This window comes from Hippopotamus amphibius, chromosome 4 (assembly GCF_030028045.1).
Source record: "Hippopotamus amphibius kiboko isolate mHipAmp2 chromosome 4, mHipAmp2.hap2, whole genome shotgun sequence".
NCBI classification, from domain to species: Eukaryota; Metazoa; Chordata; class Mammalia; order Artiodactyla; family Hippopotamidae; genus Hippopotamus; species Hippopotamus amphibius.
Window position 1 is genome coordinate 43,010,479 of NC_080189.1, and position 24,020 is coordinate 43,034,498.

At 35.4% G+C, this 24,020-nt stretch overlaps 1 protein-coding gene across 1 annotated transcript in view; it reads left to right on the plus strand.

Moving 5' to 3' along the window:
• HERPUD2 (HERPUD family member 2) overlaps positions 1-24,020 on the plus strand; it is a 41,251-nt gene that overhangs the window by 803 nt on the left and 16,428 nt on the right. The window contains exons 3-5 of the mRNA XM_057732725.1: positions 13,255-13,332; positions 16,638-16,751; positions 19,238-19,392. Coding sequence (XP_057588708.1) covers positions 13,255-13,332; positions 16,638-16,751; positions 19,238-19,392 — 347 coding nt within the window. The remainder of the gene's footprint in view (positions 1-13,254; positions 13,333-16,637; positions 16,752-19,237; positions 19,393-24,020) is intronic.

A 24,020-nucleotide genomic window follows, 5' to 3' on the forward strand; every position in this document is an offset into this window, starting at 1 on the left:
CCTGTTTATCCCCACCCCTCTTGAGTCAAATAGGTCTCTTTTTGATTGCAAAGTATTTTGCCTTCCGAGGTTATGTGTCTCTCTTGAGTGTCTGAACCATCATTAATATCTTCCTGATGAGGTTCAGTTAATTAGTAAGTGTATACGGAAATATCAAGGGACGTGAGAATTGGCAGGCATACAACAGGACCATCTTCCTTGAACTCAGTCATCAACCTAAAATGGGTATGACAGATTCATCCTTAAAAAAAAGATAAAGCACTATAACCCATATTAATTGCTTATTAGACTAAAATTCCTTTTTATTTTTAACACCCGGCCCAGAAATATGCGCAATGCTGAAGAGCGAATTTTTTCTTGGAAATGAGAATGTGACCCCCTATAAAAGTTATACTTTCCACACTGGTATGTATGATTTAAGAAGCAAAGAGTTGTACGTTTTAGATTCACTGTCTTCTGCCCCTTACTCTCTCCTTTTTCTCCTGTAGAGGACACAGAAATGTTCTTCATTTAGAGGAGAACAGCCCTTCCACCCCCCACCATTTGGTGCATCCTTTTATTCCTCTCATATAGCCACTTGTAAATCAGTGTGGCAGTGTTTTCCATTCTGTATCATATCTGGATATTGCAAAGATAATAAATACAATAGATAGTACAGCTCCATCTGTTCCCAAAGTTACATTTGAAAGTTAATAATTAACTGATAATTAATAATTAATAATTAACTTAGTTGATAATTAAGTCTTGGAGTAATTTAGAAAAGTATAATGTATAGTGTGTATGAAAGTGAGGCTTTCATGTTCTCCATTGTGTAAAAATTTCATTTCTGAATTAAGTAGTTTTCAGTGATTACTAAACCTTTTTTTTTTTTTAATTAATAAAGAGGCTTGGGTTTTTTTTGGGGGGGGAGGGGATATTTTTGGCATCTGGCAAATTTCAGCCAGCAGCAGGGATGTGTTGGAAGGCAACTGTGCTTTCTAGGTTTTACTTATTTGTTTTATGCAAATAAGGCAGGCACTTAATCTATATTAAGATATTAATGAATTAGGACTGTTTCAGTGTTACAGTATTAAGTTTAGTGAGGCATTTAGGCTTCTACAGTAACTATAGAAATAGGGTAGTTATTGCAAAAACAGGAGGTTTAGAAAAACAACTCTTAGTTGGCATTAGCTATGTTTCTCAGTATTTTTTGATTACAGATATTTTTAGTAGCAGAAATAAAAACCCTGAAGTATTTAGGTACTTGGAACAAAATAGTTGGAACTCTCACTTATTCAAATCTTTTCTTGAAAGGTAAGATTTACACAGGGGTAACTTTCTTTTTAAAAATTTCTGCTTTACAAAAGATTTCCTATTGCATGACTCATTTTACACATTTTTGAAGTAGAAAATAGCTTTTCAGGATAGTCAAAATTGGAGGTCATAGACTTCCATAGTACTGTTTGTAACATAGTGATAGCCATTCCTGAGTACATTATTGAGCATATATCTAAGTACTTAGTTATATGCTCAAGTATACACTTACGTGAGGATCTTTATATTATACAATTAAACCAAAAGGGACTTGGTTTGCACTGTGATAAAACAAGGGTTATCACTTTTCTGAAACTTCTTCTTTTTAAAAAAGTACCTAAGAGAGGACTGTGAAACCCATTTGTCTTACTTGCACCTGAGATAAGACTGTTTTTTGCAGGAGTTCTGCCCTCTTAGGACTAACCTCCAGTGGAGGGCTATCAGTGCCCATATGGATCAGTCAGCTGCTGGAGGACAGAGATCAGTTGCAAACTTCTCTACGCCCTGCTCTCCTAACCCGCTTGCTTCTAGTACACACTGGAGGCACTTTTGGAAGCTGTACCAAATAATATGCAGCCTAATAATTACCTAACCTTGTGGCAAACCTTTTTTTCTTTTCCAGCAAGTTTTCTCCAAGTGAATTGTAATATCTGAAGTTTATTTCTAGGTTAATGAGAGTGGGGATGGCTTACATGTGTTTATTTTCATAGAACTTCACTGAAAACTTTGTAAGGTTATTGACACACTTACATTCTAAATTTTTTATCACAGTCGATTTGAAGAACTGATTTGAAGTATCACAGCTGTCGAACAGACCAACTGTTTAATGATACTCCAAAACCATAGGTAGTCCTTGGGATAGGAATTGGAGTCCCTAAAGCTTACTTAGAACAGAGAAATGTGACAATATAAGCAATATTATATTATTGATTTAATATAACAGAAGCTTAGGGTCTTATGACCACCCACAATGACTACTTAACATTGATTTTGTTTTTAAGTGTCTCAAGTGCTATTTGGTGTTTAACAGATCCTTTCTTATGCCTGATTGCTTGTGCATCTGCCGGGTGGAGGCGGGTGGACTTGGAAGCAGAGAAGGGTTTAGTGCCTGGTAGAAGCAAGTGTTCCCCAGTGTGAAGTAGAAAAGTTTGTAGCTCTGGGCAGTACTGCTCTTATTGGATCTGATGGGTCAGGGGAGGTAGTGGGCCTTGGTCCCTATGGGCAGTGGCTTCTAGAAAAATAAATGAGAGCTGCTGGAGGGAGAAGAATGGAGATTTGAAGTTGTTCTCTTAGGATCTCTACAAGGATAGGTCACATGCCTACATGCTGTTAATTGAATTCTGGCCAAACTCCGCAACAGTGTGTAAAATCTTAAGATTTTAGCTTTATGGTCAGGTATTGACTTCATTTAATCACAGATAATCTCCATCCGCATGGGTATTTTAAATTCAACTTCCCTTCCCCTCAATAAACCCGCAACAAATGTACCCCTCCTTCCAAAGCACACTTTCTTGGGCTTCATTTATTTATTTAATTAGGATTTTATTGATCTGGCATTTGAAGGCCTATGTATATACTAAGCAAAGAGGTAATAAAGAGTCCTTTGCCCTTAAGAAGCTCAGGTCTAGTGGGGGATACAGACATACAAGTAAATAACTACAATATTTATTATGTGACTAGTGGTATATAGGAGGGATTACTGAGTGCTGTAGGAGCACAGGAAGGGAATGGTCCACTCTGAAGTTAGGGGTAAGGGAATGTGTAGCTGTTTTAAGAAAAGATTCACAGGGACATTTTTCTTAAAGAATTAATAACAGTTTTAAGCAGATAAGATGATAGTTTCTTTTTAACTGTTTTTTCAGTGCTATTGCTGCACGGATGATTCTAAATGCTTTGCATTATTATAGTACTTAGTAGTACAGTACTGTGTAAAAAGATTATAGATCCATAATGGGCTGCAAAGGGAAAAGTGTTTTCCAGTTAGGAAGCAAGGCAGTTGCCACATTTATGGAGAAGTTTGTTTACAAAGTCATTATTAAAAACCTCAGATGTGAAATTGAGCTCTCATGGAGCTTTGTTTAACTTTGAATGGTGTTGATAATTGGTTTAGTACTCGGTTTAAGAACTGGGAAGTGCACCAGTTCATGTTGGTAGTGTATATAATTGTGAATCATATTCTAAAATGACATTTGTCATCACTTCATGACTTTAGGTTTTCAGTTTCTAAAATTGGCCTGTAGTGTGAAATAATGATTCTGAAATTTAGGTAATTGCTGCTAGTGGATGAAGATAACCTATCAAGAGGGCCACTTTTACTTGAGTAGTTTCAGACTTTGGGCTAGTTTAGACTTATTTACTAGGTATGTAAATATCAGAATGGTTGATCTTAATGTTTATCCAGTAGAATGGACTACCCTAGAGAAAACTTTAAAATAAGAAATAAAATAAGAATGTCTAAATCCAATTAGGCACTTTTTTCATTATCTTGTTTCTTATTATTTGTTCTTATACACAAACAATAACTAAGATGGACCTGACTCACCCTGAAATTCAGTTTTGAAGGCAAACCTTTCTGAGGCTTGTATCCTTTTGCTTTCCATTTTTCTGTCTTAAGGTCAAAATGCCTGTTGAACACATCCCTCAGTTCTGTATAGATTTCCTCTTTTGGCGCCTTTTCAAATTGTGCCTATGCTCTAGATTTTGTTAGAAGTAAAGAAAAAGGAATAGAACCAGTTGTATAGATTCTATTCTGAGAATATAACATTCCGTAACCAAATTGCCTACAGTTCATATGGAAGTCTTACTTTCACTGTCAGTGGAAATAGCTTTTATAGTATCATTTGAGGTTTATATCCATCTTATTTTTGTAATCCACTGTTATCTTACTTAGGAAGGTCATTTTTTAAAAAATTGTAAAATATTGGCCATATTCCCTGTGCTGTACAATATATCCTTATAACCTGTTTTATACCTAATAGTTTGTATCTCTTAATGCCCTACCTTTTTATTACCCCCCCCTTCCCTCTCTTCACTAGTAACCACTAGTTTGTCCTCTGTATCTGTGAGTCTGATTCTTTTTTGCTATATTCACTAGTTTGTTGTATTTTTTTAGATTCCACATATAAGTGATATCATACGGTATTTATCTTTGTCTGACTTACTTCACTTAGCATAACTTAAGTAAACTAGGTCATTTTTACAATTTGCTTGCTTAACCATCTCAGAACTGTTGATTTAAAGGGGCTACAATCCACACACATAAGTAATTTTTGTTTTATAGGACTCATGTCAAAGGTTGATGGAAAGTTAAAAGTTTTGAATGAGTGCTGACTAAAATTTGTTTTATTTAACTCCTTTGTAGCCATTTTCTAATGTCTTTTTTGGGAAAATAACAGTACTGTGAAGGTAATGTTTTGTTTAGTCATGCATCAATGCTTTTAAAAATAGGATTTTTCTAGAACTTTGTTTCTCTCCTTTACATAATAATTTTTTTTGGGGGGGGGGGCTGTGCTGCGCTGCTTGTGGGATTGAACCCGGGTCCTCAACAGTGAGAGCGTGGAGTCCTAACCACTGGACTGCCAGGGAATTCCCATACACAATAAATATTGATTTGATGGTCTCAAATGCTTTTATTTAACTGTCATATTGGGTGCTCTAATTTTAAACTGCCATTTACTAAGCGGTTGCTATGTATACCAGGCATTCTACTAAGCACTTTATATGTTTATCACATGTATTCCTCATAGACAGCTTAAGCTGTTTTATTATCAGCTCTATTTCATAGATGAGGAAACTGAGGCTTGGTGATTTTTTTTTGCCCAAGGTCGTAGAACTTTAAGTAATAGAATTGGAATCTGTACCCAGGTTGGCCTGACTTGCAAGCCTCAGGTCTTAACCGTATGATGGTTATATATAATAAGATGAAGAAAGGCATTTAGGGACTTGGCCATCTCAGTTATATACTTGCAAATTAAAAAGAAGTGAACTGTAAAAAGACCTGTGTGTTTAGATGGTTTGTCATCTAAAGGCTACAGATGAATGGGTAACACAGTCTTAATACCGTTCTAATGCGTATCAGCGTAGTGTGTGGTTATTTTTGTTTATTTTGCTATATTATAGGGAAGCTATGGGAACATAATATCTTAAGACTTCAAAGAACATTGATTTGCCCTATCTTTTCACATTCCTGCTTATTTGTATGAACCATAGCAATCAGGTATTTTGGCATCTCTGTTGTACGTATACCTGATTTGGCCTGTGAGTAGAAACAGCTAAGTAGGGAATGTCCCTTTGGAGTTCTAGAGGAAATTATTGTTTAAGCTCTGTGAGCTGGTTTTGTTTACTATTGTTGCAAGAGGATAAGACAGTTTGGGTAAGCTATGCTTCCATTTACAGTGTTTCTGAATTTCCTGAGGCTTTAGATTGGGTGGATTTAGTGGAAATGGGAGGGAGATATGTTCCAGTACAAATTCACAAAATTCATTTCCCACAGAAATGATATCTTGTGCACTTTCTGGGAACCAGCTCTTTAAAGCTCTTTAACACTTGTGGCTGAACATTATGTAAGTGCTGTAATGCTAATAGTTACCACTTTCAAAGAAATTGGGCTGGAGTTCTTTGAACTAACATGTAAGTTGACCATTGCTTTTACTGAGCTATTTGATTACACTGAAGTTGGATATACTAAGGACATGATTTTTTTTAAGCCATACATAATTTTGAGAGACCCCATTTAGTCTTTCACATAAAAAAATCTAATCTTTTGATACTAACTAGGTGGCCTTCCAGAAATATAGAAGTATTGTTCGCTTTGTAAAGTCATCTATTAGACTTGTGAATATTTTAAACACACTAGGGATACATAGTATTTCATCTCTTTTTGATTTCTAGTTAAACATTAAAAAGTCAGACACTTTAGATAAAATATACATAAATATTTTAGAAAGGAAACATCTTTCCCCAGTTTAGGATTTTTTTTTGCATATTATACTAGCAGGTGAGCTTTCATCACCCCTTGGTTTTTAGCAGTCTCTGTTAAGTGGGTAGCAGAGTTTTGGGGCCAGCTGGTTAACCAACTCTTTATTTGGAGTGGTATAGTTCTGTCTCTGGGCTACTCAGAGTGCCAACAGGATGTTTCCAACTTGGTAATTTAGCTGCCTCTGCTCTACCATATATCACCAGGCTTCGTCTCAGGTGGAGCAGTGGAGATGGTGAAAGTAGGATGTGCTGACTATTGGATGTAGAGTGTGAGCAACAGGAAGAATGATGGCGTTGTTAACAGAGATAGTCAAATATATTTATATGTTATTCTGTATATCCAATATCTTAACAGAAGAAAATTTTAATTGACAATTTAATTAGTACTTTATTTTAGATTTACCAATCCTGAGTCTCCTGAATTCTTATATTTAAAGGATACCATGTAATTTTTTTTTTATTGAAAGAAAAATGAACTTTTATCGTGTTAAGCTACTGAGATCTTGGGGGTTTGTTACAGAAGCTAGCATTACTTACGCTAACTAATACAGAAATGGATTTTTCATCAAGGTAAAAAATACTGTTATTAGTAAGTCTGGATAAATAAAATTGTATCACTTTTACAAGTTAAATTGAATTTGATTTGAGATCTCAAAATCTGATCTCAGAAATTTTTCCCAATACTGTAGCTTATAATCCAAACCAGCTGAAAATTCAGTTGATTATTGTGTGGTTTGTTATCATGTCTAACCACTGGTTTTCCGGATATTTAAATTAAATTCACTGATATTTAAACTGAAATTTTTCACTAATTTTTTTAGTGGAAAAAATTTCAAATCTTAGTTTATGCACATGAAAACTTTTTCTGTTTTCAACCACAGTAAAATTAAAGAATTCTTTTTCCGTTTACTTCTGATTATCTGAAGGTATTTGAATATTCAATTTAAAGCAGCAGTTTTTAAAATTGAGAAATAATTCACATACTATAAAATTTGCCCTTTAATGTGTCAAACTCAGTGGGTTTTAGTAGTTGACAAAGTTGTACAATCACCGCTATCTAATTGCAGAACATTTTCATCACCCCATACTCACTAGCAGTCACTCCCCATTCTCTGTCCTCCAGTCCTTGGTAACCACTAATCTACTTTTTGTCTCTATGTATTCACCTATTCTGAAAATTTCACATAAGTGGAACTGTAATATATATGGCCTTTTATGTCTGGCTCTTTTCACTTAGCATAATGAGCTCCTTTCACTTAACACAGGGTTCCTTCATGTCATAACATGTGTCAGTTCATTACTTTTTATGGCCAAATAATATTCCATTGTATGTATATGTCATGTTTTGTTTATCCATTCATCAGTTGATAGGCATTTGAGTTGTTTTGACCTTTAGGCTATTATGAATAATGCTGCTGTGCACATTCCCTTACAGGTTTTTGTGTGGATGTGTTGTTTTCAGTTCTCTTTGGTATATACCTAGGAATGGAATTGGATGTATATTGAATCATATGGTAGCTTTCTGAGGAACTGCCAAGCTTTTCCAGAGGCTGTTCCATTTTACATTCCCACCAGCAATGTATGAGGGTTCTACTTTCTTTACACCCTCATACACACTTGTTTTTGCTTCATGTATTTTCTGGGGGTACCATATAATTTTGTTATATTCTGCTTTTTTGAAAATTGATGTTCCCTTGCTGTGGAAAGATAAAAGTTTATTTGAAGTTGACTATTAATTTAGAGAAAAGTTAATACTAAGATACTAACACATGATTGCTTCTTCATAGTAAATAATATGCTAATATCAGTACCATTTGCAGAAATGAACCAGATGAATTTAGCACCAGCAAGTGTTTTAAACTGGTATTGTGATTCATAGACTGAATACTTCATTTCCATTCTTAATGATTACATGTAAAATAACTGATATAATGAACTTCAAATAAGTTGTGTCTTCCAAACCTGTGTAAGCCCTTTTGGACTCATAACACTTCATTTAATAAACTGACATTTAGCATCTACTCTTCAGAACACAGTGCTAGGCTCTCGGAGTAAAGAGATGAGCTAGACAGACATGGGCCCTCGTTTATTCTTGGCACCCATATTCCACTTAGGGAAATAAACATGTGCACCTAATTACAGATTATGGTTTGTGTTATAAAGGAAACAAATTGGGTGTGTGAAAGGGAATACTCTAAATTTGTAAATCAGGTAAGACCTCTCTGAGGAGGTCGTTTTAAAGCTAAGACCCAAAAGATGATTAAGAGCTAGCCCTGCAAGAGCTGGTAGAGAATATTGCAGGTAGGATGTCAGAATTGGAGAAGGGCTTGGCATATTTGGGGATCTAACTGAATGCCAGTTAAGGTAGTGAATGAGGAGGAAAGATTAGGATCAGAGGAGGTTGGAAAGAGACAGAAACCAGATATGCTAGGACCATCTGGTTATGGTAAGGAATTAGAATTAAATCCAGAGTTGTAGGAATCTATTAGAGAGTGACAGGAATGATTCACATTTTTAAAAGATCACTCTGTTTACTGACTGTAGAACAGAGTGTAAAGACCAGTTAAGAAGCTATTTCAGAAGTTCAGGCAAGAGGTGATGGTGTAGGTTAGGGTAGTGGCAATGGAGATGGAAAGAAAGGGATTGAGAGGGACTTTTGGAGATAGAGTCCGTGAGATTTGCTGATGGTTAGATACGTTAGACACAGTGAAAGAAAGAAAAATTGAGGCTAATGCCCAGATTTTTGGCTTAAACAACTGGTGGCAAGTTGTTATGAAACAGGGAACAAGTAAGAGGAAAGATATGAGGAACTGGGAATTAAGAGAACCATTGTAGATGTTTTGACTTTGAGTCCGCTATTAAGATACCTGAAGATAGGGACTTCCCCAGCAGTCCAGTGGTTAAGACTGCACTGCAGAGGCCATGGGTTTGATCCCTGGTCTGGGAACTAAGATCCCGTATGCCGCCTGGTGCAGCCAAAAGAAAAAAAAAAAAAGATATTTGAAGGTGTCAAATGTCTAATAAGCAGGTGGGAATACGGATCTGGGTCTGAGGGAGAGAGAGGCCTAGGCTAGAAAAACAAATTTGCATCTAAGCTGAAGAACCTTCCTTAACTTTTAGAATTGGATGGAAAAGTTAGCAAAAGACCCTGGAGGGACAGTGACCAGTGGTATGGATGAAATGTACAAATGCTTCTTAATGGATTTTCTGAACCTTGATTGCTCTTCCAGAGGTGCAAATGGTGAAAGCTGTGGTTTTTCCTTCTTGCAAACCTTTTGCTAGGTGCTTTTGGTCATGCTGTTTCCTCATCCTGCTGAGGGACTTGCTTAGCCATTGCCCAGCCTTTCTGTTCAGTGGGTATAGGCTTTAAAAAAGTAGGGACTTGGGATAAGGGATTATCAGTCTCTGGGCTTCTAGTAATGCTATTTCAATCAGCTCTATTTTGGGTTAAATAGATTATGTAATATTAGGTTTAAAAGTTTGATGAGTGTATGTATTTCTGAAACTGAGACTTATAGTTTTAGGACTAGGAGTTCTCAAAATCTTTAATTTTGGCTTTTTAATCTTGGTGTAAAAATTATCATTATAGATAATTGGATGGTTACTTTATACCTGACTCTCATGAGATTTTAGTACCTGTATTTTAAACTAAGTGATCATCCTAAATATTATGTTTAATTTGTATGGCTAAGTTTTTCAAGCATAGGCTTCTGGAATCTGTGAGGTTGCTGACTGATAGTGATCTGTATTGTTTCTGTGAAAAAGTTGTTTTAAACCTATCTGCTAAATAATTATGGGAGTAAACTGTCTAAGTTGGATTGCCATTGTACTTAATTTATATATATATATTTGTCAGTAGTCCACAATAATGAGTATTCTAGCATTTTTTATGTCCCATCTTGTTTCAAAGTGATACTTGTGATAAAGTACATTCCATTACCATTACAGTTTTATAGTAAAATAGAGATTACCTATGTAGAAAGCAGATAATATATAGATTTCTTACATTTTGAAGCAGTAAGTGGTAAATACTTCTTTTATCCTACCACCCATACATCCTTTCACTAAAAATCTGAAGGTAAGTAACTTATGTTTTGGACATGGACTTATTTTTACCAACATCAAATATTTTTCTCTCTGTAGAGAAACTAAAATTAGTTTAAAACTTTCCTTTTGTTATTTATAAGTGTCATTTTAAACTGATTCTTGAAAGCTCTTCAAACATGGTTTGGATTAGGGCTTGCTTTTTTATTCATTAAAAGTGATAGTTATTACAGCTTTAATCAAACCTATTTAGCAGTGTCCTAATCATGTTCTTATACATAATGAAGATAGTCTGCTATTAGTCATACAACTTATCAGTTCTTTCACATAATCTCTCATTAGATCTTCATGAAACTGCATGATGTCAGAGAAGCAGGTATTAGAGATTAGTATCAAATGCTCATTGAATGTTTTCTAGGTTTGCTCTGTTCTTAGAGGTTTCTGTGCATTTTCATTGTTGTGAAAATTCAACCCTGTGAAATAGGTACTGTTATTGCCCTCATTTTTCAGATAAGACAACTGAGGCACAGAGTGGTGGTAGTGGAATTGTGTACAAGTTTCTTAACATTTCTTCACCTATCTCTGCTGTATTATTCTCTAAGTCCAACTCCTTCACATAAGATTCTGCCCCTTATTAGCTACTCAAGGAGATTGCTCTTGAAATTCTCTGTTTTTCTCTCCTGCATCCTCAGTTTTTCCTTAGTACTGAATTATTCCTATTGGCCTACAAACATGTTATTTCTCTTTTTAAAAAAACAAAAACACAAAACAGTAAAATAAGACTCTTTTGACTCCCCTTCTAGCTGTTGCTTTCTTTCCTGTCTTTAGTGCACAACTCCTTATAAATTGTGAATATTCACTACCTTTAACTGTACTCTCTTTTTCTCTTGAATCCATTCCAATTAAGTTTTTACCCTACTGTTCCACCAGGATTGCTTTTAACAAGATCACCAGGGAGCTCCATGTTCCAGGATATGGTGGGGGAATAGAGAAATAAACAGAATAGTATGAAAGAAGGACACTACGATTAATAACAAAAGCCTGGAAACACTCAAATATCCATATTGTAAACTTTAGTATTTCTATGTAATGCATCTGTCAAAAAGAATGGGGAAGACATCTTTATACTGTTGAGGAGATGGCATTTTTGAGCAAGTAGGAAAAACTGAGCTGTGCTGGATATTACATAATAAGGAATTAATATTTATTTTGTTGAATGTGGTAATATTGTGGTTAGTTGGGAAAAAAACTGTTACAGATACATGCTGTTTTTTACAGGTGAAAGAAATGATATGTGGTATTTGCTTTAAAACTCCCTTCCATGCCAAAAATGAAAAGGGGGTGGGGGGGCATGGTGAAAGAAACAGGAAAAGCAGGATGTTGATAATTGTTGGAGCTGGATATTTGGGAATTCTTGAAGATGGTAAGGGTATTCTCTCCACTTTGTGTATGTTTGAGAATTTTCATAGTAAAGTAAAAAAATTCATAAGAAATGACTGATTTTTTTATACAGAATGATATGACAGAAGTATCTATTAAATGTTTGGACTGGTGAAAGAGTGATAGTTTATGATGGCTGTAGTATTTATCAAAGAAACTTCTTGAGGCTGCAGCTGAAGTGATACGTATATTGTGGAAACTTGTAAAGCAGTCCATAATTCAGCTGTCTGGGGTTAAATCTATCATTATCTACTTAGCATTTAACTTATATAATTTACTGTTTGTGTCCCACTCAGTATTTATGTGTTGATCGAAATTTCAAGACTTGTGATACGTATTTTTAAAAAAATCCTGTGTTGCATTTGGTTATGTATTAGAAGTTTTATATGTACATTTAGGAATGGTACACTCAAAAATATTTCCAGGGGAAGTTAAATTATGCCTAAAAGCTAAGTATCTTGGAAGGACAACTATACCTTCCCTTGATCTTTGGTACCTAAGGTCCTCTAAACCATAGGTCTTACTCAGTACGACTCTTTCTACTATGGCTATTTTTAATGTAAGACTCTTTTTTAGTAGCTGTGTTGCATCTATAGTCTGTTTGAAAATTGTTATAGTTATTGCTTGGATTTGGCATGTTTAGTAATTGTTGACATAGCTAATATTTAATTGTTTTAATAGAATTCAAGGAACATTTGCCTGTTTCTTAGTTATGAGATAGGAGGTCTTAGGGGACTACATAAATGCTTTTATTTTAAATACTTAATGCTGCTAGTGTGAATACTTAGCAGATTTATTATAAGTACAAAATAAGGCAGAAATAACCAGAACATATTTTCTATTTTGGGTTGCACATGGAGATGACACTTGAATCTTCATGCAGTTGAGCTGATTTTTCTTTAGACTTGTGTTTTTGAAAAATGTACTAAGGTATTCATGAGAATGGCAAGAATAATAAAAACTAGAATAGTTACCTAAAGCTGTAACTAAATCCAAATGGCTTTTGAATTAAAACCAATGAATTGTCCTGCATGACGTTAGTAAAAAAGAAAATAAATCTTATGTATACTTTTGATTAAAAATACCAACAGAACAATGCAAAATAACATTGGTGACCTTGGAATTTTATCCCATTGTTGACTGTTAGTAGAAAGCCAGCCACCTTCTCATTTATCATCTCGAAGGTTTTTAATGACAGTCACACATGCATTGTATTATGGCTGAAAAGACAAACGTCCAATTGACCTGTTTTCCTCGTTTTAAAAAATAATTCGGTAATTATCTATATTTTATTATATCTACAGTAGATATGCTACCATTTGCTGAACTTTTAATGTCTTAAGTGGAATTTGGAAAAACAAAATTCTTAAATTATGTCAGTTTTCTGCTTATTTGTGCCTAAAGGGAGTTTTACTTTACCCATAGTAAGGCATCTTATTCCTAACTTTCAATTTGTATAATTAGAAAAGGTTGAATTCTTTTCTTTGTCCCATTTCTTAGTTGACGAAGGATCAGAGATTGGTGTATTCGGGCAGACTGCTTCCCGATCATCTGCAGCTGAAAGACATTCTCAGAAAAGTAAGCTTTTCTATCACTGTTTGATACCAGATACTCAGAGTGCCAGAGGAGATATGTTCTGAAGTTTTATTGATATCCGACCAGTTTAGTTTTTAGATACTTAAAATCAACCCTTTTGGGTAGGATAATAGGTGATTCTTATTAGTCTAGGTAACAGTTTTGTATATCCATCTGATAGCTAAATATGAAATAGGATTATATATTTTGTGTTCAGGGATTTGTTATCTTGTGTAAGAAAGCAGTATTATCAGTAGTGCAAGAGTATAGTGCTCAAATAGTGGTGAAGGATTTTCATTGATGACAGTCTCTGCTCTTAAATCCACTTTTGACCAATCTGCATTACATTTTAATACAAGTTAACGGGTTAGGAGTTTAATTTCAGGACAGGAAATAGAAGGAAGCCCAGTTGGTCCATCAATTAGCAAACTTAGAATGCTGGTATTCAGATTGAATGCTAGTTATTTTAATGGCAGCTTTTAGCTCATATTTATTTGTGGAATTTATACTTTTAGAACTTTTCTGCGTTTAAGATTCTTTTTGCTTGTGAATGTAGCAGAATTGAATGTACAGCTGTTATGTTTTGCTTTAGATAATTGACTTAACTCAGTGTTTCTGGGTATCCATAATCTCTCTCTCCTTTCCTGTATGTTTATGATCACCTGTGGGAAACTTTAAAAAATCTTACACTGGTGTGTTCCTTCTGTTTAGACGACATTTTAGCTTTGCCAGTGTGTCGTCTTCTTTTTCATTTTAATCATGTAGTTTCAGGTTGCCAAAGTGGTTTAATACCCCCCCCCGCCACCAAAATAGTGGAATTTGCAGCAGATTCCACCCCCTGCCCCACTTTGTTTTCTTAATAGACTTTATTTTTTAGAGTAGTTTTAGGTTCACAACAAAATTGCGCAGAAGGTATAGAGATTACCCACATTCCTCCTGCCTCCACACATACACAGCTACCCTCACTAACAACATCCACATCAGAGTGGTACAGTAGTTACAGCTGATGCCTGCATTGACATCATTATCACCCCAAACCCATAGTTTACATTAGGGTTCACTCTTGTTGTTTTACATTCTGTAGGTTTAAACAAATGTATAATGACATGTATCCACCATTATAGTATTGTAGTACAGAATATTTCACTACCCCCCAAATCCTCTGTTTCACCTCTTCATTCTTTCTGTTTTTATGCTTAAAAACTTTTTTGCTATATGCTCTTTGAAATGTAGCTTTATTTATTATTTTAACCCAAGGATAGCTAGAGTCTACACATGCATATGTTTAAAAAGGCTTCTGCTGCCAGAAATCATTTCCAACCAGAAGACTTAAAATAAGAATGCCTCAGGACTTCCCTGGTGGTCCAGTGTATAAGACTCTGTGCTTCCACTGCAGGGGGCATGGGTTCCATCCCTGGTTGGGGAACTAAGATCCCACATGCCATGCAGTGCGGCCAAAAAAAAAAAAAAAAAAAAGCTTCAGTCAAAGGACTGTTGTCTGTTGTGCCCCTTATCATAATACATTTTGAACAATATGTTTACATTTTGAGCAGATCTTTGAACTGTATAATCCTTTACTTTTTTTCAGTTAAATGTTGTCATTAGCTTTACCTGTTTAGATATAAATTTTTTTACAGAAACATTTCCCAAAGGTGAATGAATACTGTGAGGTAATTGTGGTTAGTATGACCTTTGAAACTTTGTTTCAGGTTTGTAAGGACAAACATATTGTACTTGGATGCTTTTTACTATTCTGTATTCCCAAGCTGAGGGGACATTGTAAATCAGGCATCCTTTCTACCTACCTTGCTAGGTGTACCTCATGTCATGCTATCTCTGGGAATTCCTTAGTATCCTAACTCCCATTAACTTCTTTCTCTAAACCCATAAAGCAATTGTAGTTTGTACTTCTCAGTTTTGTGCAAAAGACTAATTTATGTATTTCTCTAATTGTGCTCTAATATGGTAGTCTGCTCTTTTAACAATATTTTGATCCTCTTTAGGGGAGGGGTTGACTCCTACACTTTCTTGAATTCACCTCAGAATTAAGCACAATCCTAGTTTATGGTAGATGATGAATTCCTAGAGCTTCAATTTTCTTTCTCACAACTGGGCATCTTTTTTTTCTTCCTGCTCTCCCCCTCCCTTTTATTTTTTAACTCATTTTCTGATTTTTTTCTTTCCTTCTTTCCTTTTTTTTTTTTTTTTTTAATATTTATTTATTTATTGGCTGGGCTGGGTCTTAGTTGTGGCAGGCAGGATTTTCGTTGAGGCATGTGGGATGTAGTTCCCTGATCAGGGATGGAACCCGAGCCCCCTGCCTTGGGAGCACGGAGTCTTAACCACTGGACCACCAGGGAAGTCCCCTTTCCTTTCTCTCTCTCTCTTTCCTTCCTTCCTTTCTCTCTCTCTGTCTCTCTCTTCCTTCCTTCCTTTCTTTTTTTCATTTTTGGCACCACATGCAGGATCTTACTTCCCAGACCAGGGATTGAATCCATGCCCCGTGCATTGGAAGGCAGAGTCTTAACCACTGGACCACCAGGGAAGTTCCTCTTCTTTCTTTTTTAAAATTGCTGAGCCACCCTTTGTTCTTCTCTGGCCTCCTTTATTCTCCTTCTTTTCTCCATTTCTTTTACTTGCTTTATGCCTAACTATAAATGCACTCATGAAATTGCTAAGCTAAAATGCCAACTCTAATCATTTTTAGAATATTTTCCTTGTCATTGTAGGTTTATGGAAACACATTTGGAATATTTACAGAACATGGTTCAAATATATGCTTTATGTCTGTGTATAAGTGTTAGAGATAAAAACAGTTTTTGACTTAAAAAATAAAATGCTGTTGCTAAAACTAAGACAGATGAGGTTATAGTGAAGTTATTTGAGTTTCTTTATTGCTGTAAGGTCTCAAATAATGAAAACATTTCATTACTCAAAGTTTGTATGCCTCAGCTTCAATGTGACTGTCACAGTTCTGATATGTGTGCTAGGTGTTTTTATATTGAAATCATAGATTGCATTGACACAACTTTACAGCAGTGTTTGCTTCAAAACTCCTTGGTATACAAAATAATCATTTTTTTCATATAGCAATTCCTGAATATTGAGATGATTTTCTAAGCATGGGGAAAATATTGAATTCATAGGGGCCCTAATTTACCTGCAAATGACAACAATTTATTACTAGTAAAATGGCTGTGGTAGGAAGGAACTTAAGTTCTGAGTTAAGTATTTCTGCTTAGCTGCTGACGTTTTTGAGCTGTGTATTTTCCAGTGCTACCCTTTAAATATATCTTCTTTAATTATAGCAAGATGAGTATCATATGGTTCATCTAGTCTGTACTTCTCGGACTCCTCCCAGTTCCCCAAAATCCAGCACCAGTAAAGAAAGTCATGAAGCATTGGCATCCAGCAGCAATTCTGTGAGTTGTTTTGGGCAGAGTAAATGTCAAAGTTTTCTGATTATCCTTTTTTGCCTCTAAAAACTAGGTGGAAAACAGAACAATTGGATCTGTGGGTTGTGAGATTGTGTTTTGAACAGCTCAAGTTGAGCATTTAAACTTCATTTTTAGAGATCCAATACAGAATGTTATCCCTTGAAGCCTGTTCCCCTTGAATTATAATTTGCTATATGGCAGGTCAGTAATAGATCCAATCTTCAGGGGTTTAATTACTGAAATACTCAAAAACCAGAATTATGTTATGGTTATATAATATAAACTCTAGCACCAGTATTTCAGAAATATTTAAGGTATTTGATATAGTGTATTTAATCAAGGTAGATTAAATTATTTAAACTTTAAGTTTGCCTAATCTTCTTGAAGTAGATTCTTGGTCAAGAATTTTGTTTTTTAAAATGACTGGATTTGAGCGTATATTCCAACTGTGGGAGGAATAATTACTTAACCTACTCAGTTCTTTCATACTTGAGTGTTCATTTCTCCCTCCTTATTTTTCCATTTGCCTAAAATTGTTTTGGAAATTTTAAAAACTAGTTGAACTTTTTAACTGAGAAATTTTCTACAGGTTTTAAAGACACTGTCCCAAATCCTTTTATATTAAATTATTTTTGGTTTCCCATAAAAGCTTTATGTGACACTTTTGGAGGTGAAAGAAAAGGACTGGATGAGTGGAAGCTTGCTTAAAACTTCCTGGGCAGGGAACTTTTGTACTGTTAAGTATACTTTCTTTCTTGTCAAGAATCTAGCCAAAACTTTAAGGAGGGGATGAATGGCAGGGGTGATATAGATACTGCTAGTCAACTGCTTCTTCAGTAAACTAGGTCTTCTAGTTGCTATATTTAATTAGCATAGCCTCAATGATAAGTATTTTCTAGCACCAGCCATGGGAATTTAGCTTACATTAAACTGAGATATGTTTTGTCAATAAATCTAAGGGTCTTTCTGTGTTTCCTACCTTGCATAAGAAGGGACAAAACCCTGGCATTAGCATAGAGTTCTGTATGTAGTCTTTGGACACAGTTGTGTTTCTCCAGTTTTAGTTGAAAAAGAACGTTCTCACTTTTCTAGTGGTTCCTCAGTCATGATTTCATGTCATTAGTATATATATTCTGTTTTTATAAGGTGTGTTGTAAAAAATCTAAAAAGTATCAAGGAAAAATTAAGTTGAATTCCTCTTAATTTTTTATGGCTGATAAATTTCAGTAGGACTTAAAAATGTTTTAAAAAATATGTTCAGGAAAGAGTTATCTAATAAGGCCAGAAATAATTAGTTCTAGGGAAATTAGGCTGTGCTGCCAAATAGCTAGGCCTTTCTTCTGTTAATTTTTTAATGAACACCATATTTTGATGGTCCATTTAACAAGAAATCTTGCCAAAAAGGAAGACTTTCCAGGTTGTGTGCCTAACAATCAGGCTCCCTAGTAAGGTATTTGGTGTCTGTTTGGTGTGGAATAACATCTTAAAACTTTTGTTAGTTTTGCAAAAGACCAGTGTTGTTGGGACTTTTCACATGGCAGGACTAAGGAAGGTAGACAGGCAAAAAGACGTGCTATAAATAGGAAAGCAGTACAGGTAAATGCAATTTTAATGAACTTGGAAGGATGTTGAAATTATTGTATACCCAGCTTTTTAAAGTGGGTAATTTATGTAAAATGTAATTGTGTTTTAAATTTACATAAAACACATGACAGACTATTTTCAAGCAGCTGCAAATTAAGGTGGTCTATATGGGGTTATATTGTTTGAGGTTATTGAATCTATGTATTACTGACATCATTGAAGCATGAGAATTTTAAAATCCTGTTTGGTATCTTGTTCATTTTTTAAAAAAACATTTGTTGGTGGTATCTATAAACTAATAGAATTTTAGAACTGAAAGAAATCCTGAAAATCTAGTTCAATTTCATTATTTATAGGAAAGCTGAAACTTAGGGATGAAGTGAATTTTAAGGTTATTTTCCTTGTTAATGTCAGAGATAACACCAAATTCTAGCATGTTCCTCAGTTTTTTAAACCAGTATATTACTAATAGCATGTTATACAGTAGCTGGAACATAGTAACTGTCTAAGTGACACAGTTATTAGTACCATTTATCAAACACTTCCTATGTGTTAAACATCATGAAAAGAGCTTAGCATGCATTAGTTTAATTTTCACAAATTCTGTATGCTATTTTTTTGTATATAATAACTCTACTACTCAGCCTTTTATAGTTGACAAATGGACTATTGTGTAATTAAGTGATTTTGGTTTTCTAAACTCTTCAGTCTCCTAAGAATTAAAATATCTACCTATTAAGCTGGGCACATGAGTCAAATCAGTAAATTTCTAAAAATTCACTCTTTACAGAGGGTTTTCATAAATACATTTTTAGCAGTGTGTCTGTAATATTGTGATTGTAATGAATTAAATCTCCTTGAAAAAATAATTACATTTTTGTTTGTAGAGTTCAGATCAGTCAGGATCATCAACTCCATCATCCAGTCAAGAAACCTTGTCTTTAGCTACCAGTTCTTCCTCAGAAGGACTGAGGCAACGTACTCTTCCACAAGCACAGACTGACCCAGCACAGAGTCATCAGTTCCCATATGTAATGCAAGGGTGAGTTCAACTGTGATAGCTGTGGGCCTCTTAAAAATCTGTGACTCCAGACTTTCATGGTAGCCCCCTTCAGTAATCAGAGTATGCGTACATTTGAATTTTATTCATGTAGCTGATTATATGTTTTGAGAATTAGAGAGTTAGGTGGAGTAGTGGTTTTTTTGTGGGGTTTTTTGTTTTTTGTTTTTTTGCCTGTCCCACACAGTTTGTAGGAATTTAGTTCCCTGACCAGGGACTGAACCCGTGCCTTCTGTAGTGAGAGCATGGAGTCCTAACCACTGGACCACCAGGGAATTCCCAGGAGCAATGCTTTTGAAAGCTGGTTGTACATTAGAATTGTGTAGGGCAGTACTTTTCAGTCTTTAATGTTTGTGCTAATCACCTGGAGATCTTGTTAAGAAACAGGTTCTGATTCAGTAGGTCTGTTGCAGCCTGAGATTCTGTATTTCCAGCAAGCTCCCCTGTGATGCTGATGCTTCTGATCTTAGAACATACTCTGAATAGCAAGGATCTAGGTAACTAAAATTTTTGTTTTTACTCAGCCTCACTATAGATCTATGCAAATTAATCTTCTGGGAAGCCAGAGGGATGAGTGAGGGTGTTCTTGGAAGAGTATAGGGCCCAGTAATCTGTTTTTAAGAAGTTCTACTGGTGTTTATAATCAGCCAGGCTTGGTAACAACTGAGGTAGAGTAAAACTGTGATGTATTATGAAGATATGCTAACCATTGCATGTTATCCAGAGTTGCTTCTTAGAGGAGTTTACTCAAGAAGCTTGCTTTGGCTACCTTATATTTAGCAATTACAGCAGGCCTCTTGGGTCAGGCAGTTCTGGGGGGAATGTAGCCAACAGCCACAGCACAGCTTTCAGATAACTCAGAGAGGAGGATCTTGGAGAGTACAGTTTAGACCTGGGTATGTCTGAAACTGGAGTACTTTTGAAGTAAAGGAAACATGAATAATACGTAGTGATAGTTATTTTGTGTTGCATATCATGCTGCGGGATGGCAGTGTGTGGCAGTGCTCTAGATCCATGATGGTGAGGCTGGAAATAAGGCGATGGCTAGGACCCTTCAGAATGGTAGTAAGTGATATAGCCAAGGAGTAGCCATTGACCGTTATGCCAAACGGGATGTAATAATAACATACAGGTACTTTCTACTTAGAACTTTAAACTTAATTCAATTCTTAATGTAGAAAAACAAAGCTGAGTATATACCAAAATATTAAAAAGACTCATTTGTCTCATATTCTTGAGTTTTTCTTCTAAAAATAAGTGTTTAGATGAGGCTGATTGTAAACTTTTGTAAAGCATCCTATGAAACTATCAATATTTTTGTTTTCAGAAAATGATTATTACAAACCAAAACTTAGTTATTTGTAAAAAAAGGTGTTGTCACAGTTTACATTATAGAATAGTGGCTTAAAATACTTTGTCTTATGACAGTGATTCCTTTCCTGTCTTTTTGCAGAGTAAGACAATTCAGTTCCTCTCAATTTATAGAGTGGTTTTGCTAATATTTTACCAAATATGTGGTAGTGATGGAATGAGAATATTATGGATATAATAAGCCTGGAAGAATATATAATGACATGTTAATAATAGTTATCTCTGCACAATAAGATTTTTAACTCTTTCTCATACTTACAGTGAATATATTTTGTAATAAACAGAACAAAGTGTATAAAGTTGCATGTCTTTAGAATAAGACCATGGATATCTTGGGAAAAGATTAATAATTTCTTTAAACTAGGCTGTTGAGGAAACCAACACCCTTTGGAGACAAAGGCATTTAGCTCTTTGAAGTATATAAAACAGATTAGAAAAATCTGAAAGTGTTTACTTTGCTAAAAATGAGTATTAAGATGATAAGCAATAAAATCCTTAAAGATTTGAGCTTCCCTTAAGGACTCTCTTACTAGATGAATGATGTTTAGCTTTAAATCAGGAGGGCAGTACAGCTTAGTGGATGTGCAGATTCAGGAGCCAGCGGCCGTGATTTGAATCCTGGCCCTGTCTGCTCACTAGCTTCTCTTCTCAACTTTGCTTCCCTTTGCTCGTGATCTGGAGGTAATAGTAGTTTTCATACAGGATTTCTGTGTGGATTAAGAGTTCATGTATGTAAAGTGTTTAGTGATATGTTGGCAATTATTTATAAATTATTCATACTTATAAGTGAATGTTGTACATTCAGTGAACAAATTTATAGGCATCTGTGAGTCTGATACACTGAAACATTTGAATAAATGCCAGTGCTAGGTGCTAGAAAATAAATCCTTATATTTGGAAAGAGCACTTTGTGATTTACAAAGCAGTTTAAGTGCAAGTTCAATAAATAGGTTATTCAGTTCAACAATGAATGTGATTTAACTTAATCTTATAGTTGTAATTTTTTATTAATGAAGACTTTATATCTGTCTTTGAGTAAATTTCATTTAACAGAGCCTTAGCCTTAGCCTTAAATGTGCAAGAGTGGTAATTCACTGACCGTGAAGAATTCATCAACAAAATATAATCTCTGCACACCTTTTTTAGACTTTAGTACAGCTTATATTTAACTAGTCACATGTGTTTTCCACCACGTAGGTTAGTACTCTCAATCTTTTGTGAGCTTGTTAAAATTGCTCAATTCTGATCCCTACTCCCTGAATTTTTTTTTTTTTAATAAATTTATTTATTTATTTATTGGCTGCGTTTGGTCTTTGTTGCTGCACACGGGCTTTCTCTAGTTGCTGAGAGCAGGGGCTACTGTTCATTGTGGTGCATGGGCTTCTTATTGTAGTGGCTTCTCTTGTTGTGGAGCACGGGCTCTAGGCGCGTGGGCTTCAATAGTTGCAGCACGTGGGCTCAATAGTTGTGGTTCATGGGCTCTAGAGCACAGGCTCAGTAGTTGTGGTACACAGGCTTAGTTGTCCCCTGGCATGTGGAATCTTCCCAGAGCAGAGCTCAAACCTGTGTCCACTGCATTGGCAGGCAGATTCTCAACCACTGAACCACCTAGGAAGTCCCTCCCTGAGTTTTTGAATCACTAGGTTTGGGGTAGTGCTGAGGAATCTGCCAACTTAACAGCCCTCTGGGAACCTCACATTTTAAGAAACTCTAATGCAGGTGATTATTTGCCCATCAAGATCTTGAGGAAACATGAGAAGAGCAAACAGTACATGAACATCATCACGCTGGCTGTCCATTTATAATGTCACATTTATAAATCTTGACTGTTTTAGACTCAAGTGTGCTGTGCTGTCATATTTATTTAACTCCCAAAATTGCTGACTGGTTTATAGAATACCCACTGTTTTGTACACTCAATTTTCCCCCTGAAATAGTAACAGCCTTGTTTTATAATTAATAAAACTGAAAACCTACTCATTGTACCCTCTATGTTATCTGATTTTTTAATAGTAAAGATTGCTTATAATCCATCACCCAGAAATAACTATTGTTAACATTTTTGTAGTTTCCTTCCAAATACCTTTCCAAGTATGCTTTAAAAATAGAAATAGCATACTATTTTATTTTATAAGCCTTTTAAAAAAGCATAATGTAGTCTGGACATATTTCCAGATAAAATATAAATCTACAACATTTAAAGTCTGTATTAGCAATAAATTTAGCCAAGGAGGTGAAACACCCATGCACTGAAAACTGTAAGACGATGAAAGAAATTGAAGACACAAATAAATGGAATGGTATTCCATGCTCATGGATTAGAAGAATTAATGTTGTTAAAATGTCCATATTACTCAAAGCAATCTATAGATTCAGTCAATCCTTGTCAAAATTCCAGATGATATTTTTCATAAAAATAAAACAAACCTAAAATTTGTATGGAACCACAAAAGACCCCAAAGAGCCAAAGCAACCTTGAGAAAGAAGAACAAGGCTAAAGGCATCACACTCCCTGATTTCAAACTATACTACAAAGTAATAGTAATTAAAACAATATGATATTGGCATAAAAACAGACACAAAGATCAATGGAACAGAATAGAGAATCCAGAAAGAAACCCATACATATATAATCAATTAACTTATGACAAAGGAGGCAAGAATATATAATGAGGAAAGGACAGCCTCTTCAATAAATGGTGTTGGGAAAACCGAACAGCCACATGCAATAGAATGAATCTAGACTACTATTTTATACCATACATAAAAATTAACTCGGGGCTTCCTAGGTGGCACAGTGGTTGAGAATCTGCCTGCCAATGCAGGGGACACGGGTTCGATCCCTGCTCCAGGAAGATCCCACATGCAGTGGAGCAACTAAGCCCGTGCGCCACAACTACTGAGCCTGTGCTTTAGAGCCCATGAGCCACAACTGTTGAGCCCATGTGCTGCAATTACTGATGGCCCATGCACCTAGAGCCCGTGCTCTGCAATAAGAGAAGCCACGGCAGTGAGGAGCCCGCGCACCACAACGAAGAGTAGCCCCCACTCAACGCAACTAAAAAGAAAGCCCGCGCACAGCAAAAAAGACCTAACACAGCCAATCAAATAAATTAATTAATTAATTAAAAAAATTAATTTATTAAAAAAAAAATTAACTCAAAATGGGAATTCCCTGACAGTCAAGTGGTTAGAACTTTCTGCTTTCACTGCTGAGAGCACAGGTTCAATCCCTGGTC